Source organism: Cetorhinus maximus, chromosome 11 (assembly GCF_964194155.1).
Source record: "Cetorhinus maximus chromosome 11, sCetMax3.hap1.1, whole genome shotgun sequence".
In the NCBI taxonomy this organism is placed as follows: Eukaryota; Metazoa; Chordata; class Chondrichthyes; order Lamniformes; family Cetorhinidae; genus Cetorhinus; species Cetorhinus maximus.
Genome location: NC_135889.1, coordinates 96,096,312 through 96,111,117, shown reverse-complemented (window position 1 = coordinate 96,111,117; position 14,806 = coordinate 96,096,312). Strand labels below are relative to the sequence as shown.

The window sequence follows — 14,806 nt, the reverse complement described above, 5'->3', positions numbered from 1 at the left end:
TGTAAAAACCCATCTGGTTCATTTATTCCCTTACAGCCCTTACCAGGTCTGGCCTAAATGTGACTCTGGACCCACAACAATGTGGTTGACTCTTAAAAAATACCCTCTGAACAAGGGCAATTAGGCAGTAAATGCTGGCCTTGCCAAGGATGCCCACATCCCATGATCAAATTTTAAAAATATATAAATCTTTTAAATAAGCTGAAAGTTGTTCAGATAGTTACACATCTTTTGTGTGTCTGATAGGCCTAGTCTGTAAATCAATAAATATGTGACATTCTTGGCCAAATCAGTGCATGTGTGTGAGCACTGAGGGTTGGGGAAAGGGTTCTGACTACCCAAGTGACCTCCAGAATATGGTGTCTCTGTTTTTTTTTAAATGTGTTTAGCCTGCTGGTGAAGACTTTCACCACAGGTGGAGCTCAGTACGTTACAGCACCTCAAACCTCCCCATCCAGCCTCTTAAAAGTTCGAGGTCAGAGCTTGGTACGCCCTTGGGCAATGGCTTCATGCCTAAGACTTTTTAGGTCTTGTTCTTATTGTGCTCTCCATTTTTTTTGAATACTTCATAGCAGTAACTGGGAAAGTTTTTCATTTCATGTTGCAGCAAGGCATGTATTCTTTAGCCTGCTAAAGATGGACACTTCATCATCTGGCTGGTCTTGCAGAGGGTGTACAAGACTTTTATCCAGTCTCTCTCCAGTTTAATTAAACATAATAAATCAATCTAAAGAGGAATACATATTGCAGAATGTCAGAGTACTAGAAATTTTCTCTAATGAACAGCAATTATTCCATTCAAATCAAAATCCTCCAGCTGCTGGAAATCAGAAACAGACAGAAAATGTTGGAAATGCTCAACAAGTTTGGCAGCCGCTGTAGAAAGACAAACAGAGTTAATGCTTCAGGTCGATGACCTTTAGGTGGATGACGTTTCATCAGAATGTGTGAAAAGTCATCAACCTAGAGGTTATCATCCGGAAACATTGACTCTGTTTCTCTATCCACAGAAATTGCCAGGCCTGCTGAAATATTCTATTCAAATCCATTATGAGGAAACTGCTTTTCTGACCCAGGATTTTGAAAAAGAAAAACATATTTTCCATTGTTGATTTGCAGGTATATATAATGCAGTATGATAGTCATTTTCTGTTAAAGATGGACAAGCAACTTGTTCAGACTGTCTCTCCAAACTCATTGGGCTGAATTTTGCCCTTGATGGGCGGGTGGGCCCCACCGGCTCGACAGCGGGCGGGCAGCCAATTGCCACCGCCGAAACGGGCCCCGCTGCCATTTTAAGTGGGCAGGCCAATTAAAGCCCGCCCTGCGTGCGCACGACGGGAAGCGCTATGCGCTCCCTGTGCGGGCAGGAGGGGGGGGGATTCCCCAAATGCGAGAGTGTGCTCTTTTGCGCATGCACACAAAAGAGCGCACATCTCCCTGAGGCTAAGATGAGACATTTTAATAAAGTGCACAAAAACTTTTTAAAATAGACATGAAACCTCATCCCGCCAGATGTTTTTTCAGAAGCCCGCCGGGGCTCCTGGCCTGCCCATCCAACCTTAAGGTTGGATGGCAGGTCCTTTAATTGTTTTAATTATCCTGTCAATAGCCTCAATTGGCCATTGACAGGTCGGTGGGTAGACAGCTGATCGCGCTGTGCCCCCGCCTTCTTGAAAATTTAAATGGGGTGGGATGACACCGGGAGTTCCCCCCGACGTCATCCCGCGTCATTTTCCTGTTGGTAAGCGGGCCCCGCCCACTTCTCACCAACGGGAAAAGTTCAGCCCATTTTACAGTTTACTGTTATTTCCTGGAAAAACTGAGATTTTATGGACTTTCACTTTAAATCATCCACAGGCAATTGGGTTGCTCCAATCTGACCAATTTAGGATGGGAAACGACTTCTAGGTTTATCAGTGCCCTTCAAATATCCCCAAGCCAATTATATTCAAATTAATTCACTTTTCTCCATCCTTGATAAAAATTGAGTGTTGGTCATACTATGTTTTTCCTTGTGCTTACTAACAAATAAACATCAGAGCACCAATTGCACATAAGGAATTGATGAACACAAAAATACGTAGGCTCAGTTATTAAGGATCTGAGAATTTGGTGGCACTATTACACAGTTGGAGAACTTGTACACGTGTCTGAGTTGGTAGCTTCCTCAGAACAAACTGAGACTAAGACTGAATCACGTGATACATTGCATCATTTCCCCTCTAGTAATGTATACAGAAAACTTACCACACCCACTTAAAGGTGTATCACAACAGGTAGAACCTGTAGTTTTAAATGGTCAGTTTGTAAACAGCTTTCACAATTTATCCCTAGCCCATCTAGAAATTTTCTCCGATTAACTATTTTTCTCAATAAAGAGGGAAGAGCCAAATGAAATAACTGCCTAAGTAAGCATGGGTCAACCATGGGCTCCCAGCATATTATCTCAGTCCCTGCTTCACAGTCTAAGCTAACATGGCCAGGTCTCCTCTTCAATTCAGGAAAATATTCGTCACCTGCACAACAAATGGTTTGCATCTACTTCCCCCATCATGGAATGCACTCCAGTCAAGAACACAGAAATTGTTGGATGAGAAAATCTAGTTTGCCTTCTGCAATCTTAGTTGTTACATGATACAATGATAATGAAGTTGTCAATTTCATGGCAAGCAATCTCTATAAACTGTTTGATAATGGGCCCAGGCATAAAGTGTGGAAAGCTGAGGAAAAAATTGGACCATAGACATGTGGTCCTCTTAAACGTGTTACACTTGTGTCCTTCTTGTTACATCTATGCACAGAAATTGGCTGGTATTGCATATGCCCTCAACTGGGTGCAAATTCAGTGAATGAAAGTTGAGCAACATACTGATTTTTAACATAGGCATAGTACTGGACAGTTGTTACATGATGTGCTGAAGATTATGAGGCAGCTCTATAGTGGCATCCATGCTAAAATTTCTTAGGAAGATCACTCAGTGTTCAGTTCCATTGATAATTCATCAGAAAATGACACAGTCTCTTAATGAACCAAGACTTGGACTCCTCAGGCTTGGGCAGGCAGGTGGCAAGTTACATCGCACCACATAAATGTCAGTCTCCTTCAACAAGAGAGAATCTAAACATCTCCCCTTGACATTCAATGGTATTATTATTATTGCTGAATCCCCCACCATCATCATCCTGGGGGTGACAGTTGACCAGAAACTTAATTGTATGAGCCACATAAATTACAAGAGCAGGTCAGAGGTTGGGAGTTCTGTGGTGAATAGCTCACCTCTTTAACTCTCCAAATCCTGCCCACCATCTATGAACACAAATTAGGAGTGTGATCGAATACTCCCCACTTACCTGGATGAGTGCAGCTCAAACAACACTCAAGATGCTCAACACCGTCCAGGCCAAAGAAGCCAGCTTGACTGGCACCCCACTCACCGCCTTAAACACTCACTGCTTCCAACACAGGTGCACTACTGTAGTAATAGTGTGTAGTCTACAAGATGCACTGCAACTGCTCAACTAGGGTCCTTCAACAGTACCTTCTAAAACCACAGTCTCCACTATCCAGAAGAACAAGGGCAGCAGGTGCATAGGAACTCCACCACCTGAAAGTTCCCCCAGTTACTGTGGTGGGATTTGAACTTCTATCTCTGGAGAATTATACCAGACCTCTAGATTACTAATCCAGTAACATTACCATTATGCTATAGGTCCCTCTAATCTATCACTATTCCTTCACTGTCCCTGTGTCAAAATCTTGGAACTCCTTCCCTAACAGCACCGTTGATGTACTGCATGTGGACTGCAGTGGTTCAAGAACGTGGCTTACCACCAGCTTTTCAAATGTATTTAGGGATGGGAAATAAATGTTAGCTTTGCCAGTGACACCCACATCCCAATTGTCATTACCAGATAGATTTGTTTAGAATGGCAAACATTCTGTGCAGTTACATGCAGGGCTTAACTTATACATGATCGGATATCATAGGAAGTTCTTTCTCCTGCTGGTGTCATTTGTCAAGTCCAATGGTAGTGAAGCAGTTAAATTTGGAAGTGATTATACATTTGAGCAACAGAGAGGGAACAACAGGCAGTAGATAAGGGCTCAATGTTCAGATTGGGGAGGTGTATTAACTGGAATCCTCCTTCGGTGTTTTAACATAGAAAGATCAGATCATTTCTTAGGTTGTGCTAAATTTTTATGAACATGAGCTCAAGGCAAGAGTGGTAATAGGGCATTTCATTTAGTATCTGAATCCTCAGCTGGGGAGAGGAAAAATCATCCAATGTTCTTACCCCTGATTGCCATCCAGTGTTTCTTTTGTGGATACTTGCTGAGAACAGAATTGGGACTTGGCTGTGATGATCTCCACTGTTAATTAGCCTTCCAACACTTGCTATCGAGCTTCACAGATTAAGAATATCTAATAGGCTGTTGTGGCATTGCAAGGAACACTCAGGACACCATGAGCAGCATGTCTTCTCAGACAGTAGAAAAGGATCATTTGTTTGTCCCCCTAAGAACTCTACACCTTGCTGAGAATGCGACTAATCATTAATAATACACACTAAAATTTTGAGCATATTGAATCCCCAGCAACCTAGTGACCTTAAGTAAGAACAGGCATTAATGGCCAATGAATGTCACTTAATAGTAACAGGTTTCAAATTTTTGTCCAGTTGTTGCATATACTGTGCAACATATGACAATAAATATATATTTCATACATGGTCTAATTATATGGTAAATTCATAATATTGTCTCAACAGTTTGTCTGTAGCAATGACAAATGTATTCCATTCTGGTGGAAATGTGATACAGAAGATGACTGTGGAGATGGATCAGATGAACCTGAATACTGTCGTGAGTATTTTTAATCATTTTGTCACCAATATGTGTGTTTAATATTATCTACCATTCGATCTATACTGTATCTGAAGAATATCAAATAAGACTGTTTGTTAATACAAGGGAAATACCTTCCCTGGAAAGGTGCTGCATTATTTTGCCCCTTATGTGCAGTTATTACTACCTGTGGTGCCAATAATAGTGTGAAAGTGCCCATATGTTAATATGTTCATTAATAAAACAGATGGCAGCAGTTGCAAATGAGAATGTATCACTGCTTTTATGAACCATCTAAGACATTGTAATATTAATTAGGTAGAGAACAGAAATCTGTTACCACTCCTTTGCATGTTTTCCTTAACTTTTATCACAAATTAACTATAGTTCCTTCTTTCTATAAGCAATATTTCTTTGAACTTCCCAGCTGAATTTAAATGCAGGCCTGGGCAATTTCAGTGTGGTACGGGAATATGCACTAAACCTGCCTTTATCTGTGATGGTGAGAATGACTGTGGGGATAATTCTGATGAAGCAAACTGTGGTAAGTACTGTATTAGAATTGCTTAGCTTTAGATTCAGAAAACATTAAGATATCATACACACAATTTCAGTTTTGAATATTGAGCACATTGTGTTTATTCTTAATTCTTTAGAGACACATGTTTGCCTTCCAAGTCAGTTTAAGTGCACACAGAAGAGGCGATGCATTCCAGTCATCTTCAGATGCAATGGTCAAGACAACTGCGGCGATGGGGAGGATGAAAGTGATTGCCGTGAGTTCTACCATTCAGCTTTTGAAGATAATGTATTTTGCATATTAATGTATCCTAGCCAAAAGTCCATCAGCATCTTAATTGTAAAATTGGTGCAGTAATGGTGCAGTGCTAAGTAATATAGAAAGGGATATCCCAAGGTCAGTTCTTGCTCCTTTGGGGGTTAGCATTTTTGTCAGGGTTAAGCCACTCCAGTAGGCTCAGTGGCTAAGGTTTTCTGTTTCTGCTCATTCTAATCCACATTTTTCGACCCATTCACTTAAATGGTCAGAAAATCACAAGGACAGAAACACAAAACCTTAGCCTGTAACTCTTAGCTGCAAAGGAGAATCATTAGCCAGTATTTCCACTTCTGATGCAGCTGGAAAGTATGAATGTTGGCAGAGGATAGCATTAGACTTGGCTATGAGGCCTTCTTCTGTAGATATCCCACCAGTTTTATTCCCTGGGTTCACATAAAGAGTGGCTACTTGGATGAGGTACTGAATGACTGGCACTGAGGAAACAGTATTTCAACATGTTCTGCCACTTTGTACAGAAGGAAGAAAATTGGAAGAAAGACTCTTGTTTTGGCAAAAATACTTTTCAATAGGTTTGCACATGTAGCATCATGTATTTCATAATCTATTATTTTAGCAACAGGTCTCTGTAAAGGAAATCTGCCAGGTTTTCCCAGTATTAGGACTGCTCTTGACATTCATTCCTGGGAACTTTAAAATGACTCCAATATTCTGAATCAGATGGGTCTTGCAATGGATCTCAATGCTGCATGATACTCTTAACTACCTTTAGCTAGAGAATTTCAAAGGCTGAAGCTTGGCCTACACAAATCTCTTAGTTTGAAAGAAAATCTAATGAAATCTTTTATAAACTAAGGCATTTAATTCATCCATATTGTCTGTCTATAATGCATTTAATAATGACCAAACTAGATCTCTACTTTGAAGTCTTTTAAAGTAATAGCATTATACTGAGAATTCATTTTCCTGCACCAGCTGATAAATTTTACAGTTCTTACAAGTAATGAGATTGATAGGAGTTGATGGATAACAGAGCTGTGATTGTACAACAGAAATTACTTGTCAGAATAAATATGAATCTATCTATATAAAATTGCAGATACTGTAATACACTTTTATAAAACTTTTTACTTTTGATGAATTTTTAGTTCCCATAATCTAATCATTTTAAAATCTAAAATCAGGATATTTAGTTGCGTTGCAAAACACAGTAATGCCTGCTTGGGAAGAGCAGAAGAATATGGTTTCTTCAGTTCAGTTAATGCCTTAATTTGTGATCTAATTCAATCCATCAAAATTTTGCAAATACAGGCATAAAATAGAAGCCACTAAAGAAACTAATCAGTCGAATGATTTATAGTTGAGTTTGGTTAAAAATTGGTTCAAAATGCATAATCTAATTTGAGCAATTTGTATGTATATTATTTAACTTAATTTGAATGTCATTCAGAACTGCAAGGCTGCAATTTAGATAGGGGTTCTGTAAATATTATTTATACATTTTCAAAGTGATAGCTAGTTTTAATTCAAATTTAATGTATTTCAACAGATTAAGAACTTGAATGTAAAAAATATGTTCAGTAGCCAAGTCTGAATTGAATGTTGCCATTCATTAAACTGGAAGTTTTGCTTACACTCAATGTCACTAGTAAGGTTCTAACAGAACACTTTTGAACTTTGCCCCTAGCTGAAGTTACCTGTTCTCCAAATCAGTTCCAGTGTGCTGTAACTAAACGCTGCATTCCTGAAGAATGGGTCTGTGACAAGGATCACGACTGTGCAGATGGGTCTGATGAATCAAATTGCAGTAAGCTATTTATAATTTGATTAAAATGCAAATGAAGGATTCTGTATTATGGTTGGATAAAGCTTGTACATCTAAATATGCACCTAATGATGAGTGAGACAATCTGTTAAGTTATCAAGGATTTGGGGAAATGTAAAAAATAGACTAGCCATACATTCTGATGGCAGTCAGTAGGGCTGTAATTTCTCATGCATTTATTTCTTTGAGGATTTTCTTGAAAGCTGCAATGCAATTGTTACTGTTTAGATTGTGTCCCAAAACTCACATTTATGATAAAAAGGCAGGTTCCATAAACAGGTTCAATTTCCTGCAAAACCTATGAGTGAGAGAATGTCCCAGGACCTTACATGTGAAATGACCTTGGCAGCAAATTAACCCTGTAGCTAATATCATCCACTGTTGCTCAGGAAAAAAATTATTACAAGGAAAAACATACACATACACATACATATGTGTGTGTATATATAATATATATGGTTTTTTTTGAAAGGTGCATATCCTAGTGAGCAATTAGAGTTTAATTTTTGGTGCTAGTGGTGGTAGAGGCTAAAACTATAAACATTTTTAAGTTCGTCTCAGAGAGATAGCAGCATAGGAAAACCTCATTTGGAGTACGATGTGCAGGCAAGCATGGATTCTCATTTTATACAAGGGGAGCATGTTTTCAGTGAGTGTTTGAACATTGAAACTGTGGAGCATTGTGCAACATGTCTGAGCCCAATGGCACCTCCCATTTTGCTGTATCTCTCTTCCAACATGCTTCTTCCCCAGGCGCTGAGCAAAAATATGGGCCCTGTCTCCAGCCAACTCCCCCACAGAGCAAGAACTCAAGTCATCCACTGAGAACCCTCTCTCACAGAAAGGATATTCTGGTTCTTATGAAATATAGTGGACCCTCCTCCCTGCCCCAACTAAAAAAAGATAGTAGCTGATCCAGGTACTTTTGGTACTCTAGGACATGCATCGTTTAAAATGTATATAGTATATATACACCTTTTCTTTGCAGTATTTTTTTCCTGAGCGGCGATAGTGTAGTGATTGTAGATATAACCTTTCCTGATGCCTTCAGGGGTCACGTGATTGTATTGACGAATGAGCCCTAAGCATGGGTAATCTTAGGGACAGAGCTTTCTAGTCGTGGACCTGGCTCAAGCATGTAGCTTCTAAGAGAGCTCTGTAGTAAAGTTATCAGGTTCATTACATTTGGCAATGAGGATAAATAGCTCCGATGCTGCACCTTGCCTTGTGAACATGAGTACATCAGTTCTTAAGCAAAGAAAGAAAAGTATACTCACCAGTTATGCCACTTTTCGGCAGAATCAACCCTTATAACTCGTCCATGGAAGACTGGAGCCAGTACATAGAGTGCCTAGATTTTTATATTGTGGTGGATGAAATAACAGTGGAGGAGAAGCAGAAAGCAATTCTTTTAAGTGCCTGTGGTAACGAGACATATAACCTCATCTGCAGTCTGACGACCCTGAATGTGCCAAATTCTAAATCTTTTAACGAGTTGCTAGACCTTGTGAAGATGCATTTTCAGCCGAAGCCATTGGTAATTATGCAGAGATTTAAGTTTAACTGCAGAGTAAGGACCCCAGGAGAGTCCTTCGCAACTTATGTAGCAAAGTTGAAACAGTTGACTGAGCACTGCGACATCAGAAATTCACTCAATGACATGTTGTGGGACCAATTGGTTGGTGGCGTTCGCAATGACACCATTCAGCACTGTTTACTTGTAGAAGTTAACATTGATTTGAAACACGCCATGGAAATAGCGCTAGCAATGGAGAGTGCTGAGGGGGATTCACAGGCTTTAAAGAGTGTGCAACATGGCGCCGTTTTTCAGTTGGGGCAGGAATCTACCTCCAGGCTTGGTGCGAAAACCAGAGAGACAGCCATGAAGCAGGAGACAGTCTCTGCTGCTCGATAAATGAAAAGGCATAATGGAAGCATCACAGCAGTTATTCAGAAATTAATCTGTTACTAATGTGGGGTAACCATGTACTAGAAACCTGCAGATTTAAAGAGGCAAAATGCCGCCACTGCCACAAAAAAGGGCACATGATAAAGCAATACAGTGTGAAATTATGACAGCCAATCAGACAGCAGACCAAGATGATTGAAGTGCACAATATAACAGAACTAGAAGGTGCTCTTACTGATATCTATTCCCTATACAATGTCAAAACAGTAAAAACTGGCCCAATAATCATCATCCTTCAAGTGAATGGGAAGCCTCTATTCATGGAGGTAGGCATGGGAGCCTCAAACCCAGTGGTGGGAGAGCATACATTTAAATACCTAAATGCAGGTACCCAGCCACTGAATATGGAGCAAACCACGGCTCAACTGAAGACATACACTAGAGAGTCAATACAGGAAAAAGGCATTGCCACAGTACCTGTGTCCTACAGGCAACAGAGAGCCCAGCTTCCAGTGATCATTGTAACAAGTGAAGGACTTATTCTTCTGGGCCATGATTAGTTACAAAAAATTAAACTCAACTGGCCAGAAGTATTTCATGTGAGAACAGAAGGAATTCCTGAGCTATTAAGGGAATATGACAGTGTATTTTGAAATACGTTAGGAGAATCGAAGGGCCTTCACAGGATGCAAGGACCACTCAGGTCAGAGTTGGCTCCACTAGGAAATTAATAAGAGAAACAAAACAAATTTAGTGTCACTCTGAACAAACTGAAGAAACAGTTGGCAGAGAAGACTCAACAACGTTCAATGTTCTGGGAGGAAGCCAAGAGATACAAAAAGGAGACAGAAGAGCTGAAGAATCAGCTGAATAAAACAAAACAGGCAGTAGAAGAAAAAGTCGTGGGACTTTCCAAGATACAAGTGGGTAATGAAGCCATGGGTAGCTCAACCACCGAACTGAACCAAGTTAAGATTTCATCAGAGAGGAATTTGGCTGACTGTGAAATCAAAATGAAGGATGGGACAAAATTCTGCGGCAAACAGAAAAAGAAGAGGCAGAATACAAATCCGAAAGGCCAATTGCCTCTGTCTCCAGAACCCTCTCTGCAGCCAAGAAGGGTTATTCCCAACTAGAAAAGGAAGGTTTATGAGTGATATTTGGAGTGAAGAAATTCCATCAATATTTGCATGGACAACATTTCACCATAGTGTCGGATCATAAACCACTAATGGCTTTATTTAGTGAGGATAAAACCATTCCAGCCTCAGCAAAAATTCAACATTGGGCTTTGTCTTTATCGGCGTATGAGTACATCTTTATGCACCGTCCTGGTGTGCATATTACAAATGCAAACACACTAAGTCATCTTCTGTTACCAGGGACAGCATTTTCCCGTCATCGAGCGGGGGTGCAGGGCCCGCTCGCTGACACGTCAAATGACACCCGGTGACGTCCCAATGTCATTCAGATACTCAGTGCGGCGGGCGTGCAGCCAAGTCGGCTTTGCGCCTGCTGAACTGTCAAAGGCCTATTAAGGCCTGTTAAAAAGTAATTAAAGTAATTAACTGAGCTGCTCGTCCAACCTTAAGGTTGACGGGTGGGTGAATAGGCCAGGCGGCCTTTGCATTTTTCATGAAACCTCATCCATGGGCAGGATGAGGCTTCATGAAGAGTTTATTACTTAAATAAAAGTTTTTGAAATAAACAACGGACATGTCCTAGCTCAGGTGACGGTTTCACATGAGGGGGCATGCCCTTAAATTTTTTTCCCGCCTTTATTCAAATTTCCATAACTTAAACAAATCTCCCTGAGGCAGCTCCATGCCTCAGGGAGATCTCTGCTCTCTTTCTCGCGCATGCATGGAAGAGCGCAGGGAACCACTCAGGGAATCCTCCCAGCCCGCACAGGGATCGCTCAGTACTTCCGGGCGCATGTCATGATGGGCGGGCCTTAATTGGCCCGCCACATAAAATGGCGGCGCGGACCCGATCGGGAGAACCGATTGGGTTCGCACCCATCCCCGCACATCAATGGGGGAAATTTCTGGCCCAGGTAACATTGTACATGCTCCATTGCCACAAGAAGTTGTGCTTGTGTTGAATGTCTTGGACACTTCACTGGTCTGTGCGAAGCAGATAAGGAATGGGACAAACAGGGATCCAATTTTGTCAAAAGTCTGAGACCAGGTATTGCACGGATGGTCGAATTCAGCAATGTCTGAAGAGATAAAACCATTCCATGCCTGTAAAACGGAGTTAAGTTGTCCAGATGGAATCTTGTTATGGTGATCAAGAGTCGTCGTCCCGTCACAAGGAAGAGAACCACACTTGACAGAGCTCCACAGTGCACATCCAGGCATTTTGAAGAGGAAGATGCTTGCGTGAAGCTATGTCTGATGTCCAGGCATTGACAGTGACATTGAAAGCATGGTGAAGCACTGTCTCAACAGAAGTTGCCCGTTTCAGCTCCACTGCATCTGTGGGAGTGGCCTGGTCAACCCTGGGTTAGACTACATATATAGGCAATGTGGGTCCATTTTTAGCAACCATGTTTTTATTGATCATCGATACGTGTTCTAAGTGGATGGATGTGTATGAAATTAGATCACCGACATCGTGGACAAATATTGAAAAGCTGCACCAATGTTTTAAGATACATGGCCTACCAGCAGTCATTGTTTTGGATAACAGTACTGTCTTCACTAGCACAGAATTTCAGAGATTTATGAGTTTAAATGGATTTGAGCATATTAAAGCAGCACCATTATCATCCCTCATCAAATGGGTTAGCTGAAAGATCAGTGCGGACTTTCAAATCAGGAATGAAGAAGTTTTCCGAAGGTACTTTGGAAATTTGACTTTTACATTTTCTTCTCAATTATTGTATGACTCCTCATGCAACTACGGGTTCAACACTGTCTGAGTTACTAATGAAACACCGCTTTTATACAAGATTAAGTCTGGTTTCCAAACTGAGAGGAGAAAGTAGAGAAGAACCAGAGTAGTCAGAAAGTGAATCATGATATCCATAGCAAAGCTTGAAGATTTACTGTGGGAGATACAGTTTTTGTGCAGAATTTTGAAAATGGTCCTAGCTGGGCTCCTGGTACAATTGTCTCTGAAACTGGACCCTTATCATTCCAAGTGGAAGTGGAAGACCGGATTGTTCAAAAACATGTGGATCATCTAAGGAGTAGAGAAACATTCCAACAACCAGGTATTCCACCTGTAATTGATGTCAAATCTTTAATTCCCGAAGTGACAGATCGACCTAGAATAGACATACCCGATGTCTCTGTTGAATTACTTATTCCTGAATTGCCGTTGTCTAAGGATGTCCCTAATGCTGCAGTTCCTGATCATGTTGATCCAGTGGGAGAACCTCAAGTGGTGAACCTACGCCGCTCTAACCGAATTAGAAAACCACCTCAGAGACTTAATCTTTAATCACATGGCCTGTGTATACATGTATATATTGTGGATTAAAATATTCTTTGTAAATAGGAAATGTAAAAAAAACTAAAGGGGGAGGAAATGTAGTGGTTGTAGGCATAACCTTTCCTAATGCCTTCAGGGGTCACATTATTACACTGATGAATGAGCCCTAAGCGCAGGTAATCTTAGGGATGGAGCTTTCTAGTCATGAATCTGGTTCAAGCACGTAGCTTCTAAAAGAGCTCTGTAATAAAGTTATCTGTTTCAAGTAAGAAACCTGTGCCGTACCTCTAGTCTATTACAAATAGATTACATTATGTACAGGGTTAATTTGGTGTATAGCTTCCTTAGCTCATAAGGTGTTTTGAATTTTTTTTAATGTTACAAGTTCAATAAAAGGAAAAATGCAAATATAGCTGTAATCAATACATTGGTTATTTATAACCACATGTACAGTGTTCTTCAAAACAATATCCTTCCATAACATGTTTCGAAACTGACTTGCAGTTTACTTTTATGGAAGCTGGCTGTATTATTGATACAGCTGTTGATTCTTGTAATCTGGTTAAATGCACTATTATGTTTCAGAGGAGCATTCATTCAAACTTAAGATAGTACTAGGAGATAAATGTTTGTTGTGACTGGTAGCATTTGTTCTGTGAAGCTAAATGAAATTATCTGAGGGATGTGGATGTTCTCTCCAACCTCAGAAGAGGGGGAAGGAAATAGAAAATATAATATAGGGAATGAAAAGAGAGTGAAATGAAGGGAGATGTTAAAAATAAGAAACAATAGACTGAAAATATACAAGAGTGGAACAAAGGCTTTGATGTCATCATTATCATCATCATGTATAAAAAAGGAAACATATTGAAGTCACTAAGAGTATTATGACTGGAGGACACAGAGACCCATAGTTGACAAAGTGTTGCTGTAAAGTTTTAGGCAGTTTCAGAACCTAATGAATGCAGTTAGAGGACCTTCAATTCAATGATGCTCTCTCAAATTTTGATGCCTTTCAAAATGTGATAAATGTAATTTGACCAATTCACATTGAAATTGGATTTGTTTTGTTTGTTATAATAAACTTTATTATGCTGTAATTCAAAAAGGTCAGGTTGTTTTGGGGAACAGAGCACAAATAGACATTTGCTGAGATTAGGAATAAAAACAAAAGTAGAAAGAGCAAGAATCAAACCCGTATAATATATAATGATTGCCTTAATCAAGCCGGTATGTTTCATGGCAGAGGGTGCATTGACCAGGACATGGGAGCTTTGTTAATATGTTATTCAATTAGACACACTTATGTTAAATATTACATCACTCTGGTGGCTGTGGCATCTATTTGTAATAGCATAGTCTGATCATGAAAGCTACTGATGAGGTATGTTATTTAGTTCATCATGAAAAAGAAGTTGCTATTCACTTCCTGAAAAAGAATTTGCAGTTCCCCCAACATGCTATCTAACTGGAATGAATCTTGAGGTTTGTACTTCCAACACCATGCACAGAAAACAAAATAAAGTGCTAATCATTCTTTCTGTGGTGATGTTCTTGAGGACAACAGATCCAAATTGTCCTTTTGTCAACTTTAGCTTGTGCCATATTGTGTTTAAAGTAAGGTAATGCTCCAGACTTAGCTAATCCATATCATTTAGTATTCTGCATCAGGTCTCTCTGAGTTACCATCTTTCAGGACAAGATATTTTAGATAGGACAGCATACATCTTCACTTATGCAACAGAGAGGTTAAAAAACATCATTTTGCTTTTCTTATTTTTGGTTCTGAAACCATTTATGATCTTGGCAGTTACAACAAAAGCATAAAGTGTTGATAGAAATAATCAGGTTAAGTGGAAAATGCTGTCTGAGCACTGATAAAACAATCATCCTGAGAGAAATTTTGAGCTGCTATTTCCTTCATTGTTATTAAATGCGACACAGTACAAATACTAAATGGATATCTGTATATTGGGAAGAAGAAGC

General features: G+C 40.0%; 1 protein-coding gene across 1 annotated transcript in view; it reads left to right on the top strand.

The window, feature by feature from the left end:
• LOC144686788 (low-density lipoprotein receptor-related protein 1-like) overlaps positions 1-14,806 on the top strand; it is a 1,926,687-nt gene that overhangs the window by 1,702,375 nt on the left and 209,506 nt on the right. Inside the window, exons 63-66 of the mRNA XM_078552493.1 lie at positions 4,774-4,867; positions 5,277-5,393; positions 5,506-5,625; positions 7,333-7,452. Coding sequence (XP_078408619.1) covers positions 4,774-4,867; positions 5,277-5,393; positions 5,506-5,625; positions 7,333-7,452 — 451 coding nt within the window. The remainder of the gene's footprint in view (positions 1-4,773; positions 4,868-5,276; positions 5,394-5,505; positions 5,626-7,332; positions 7,453-14,806) is intronic.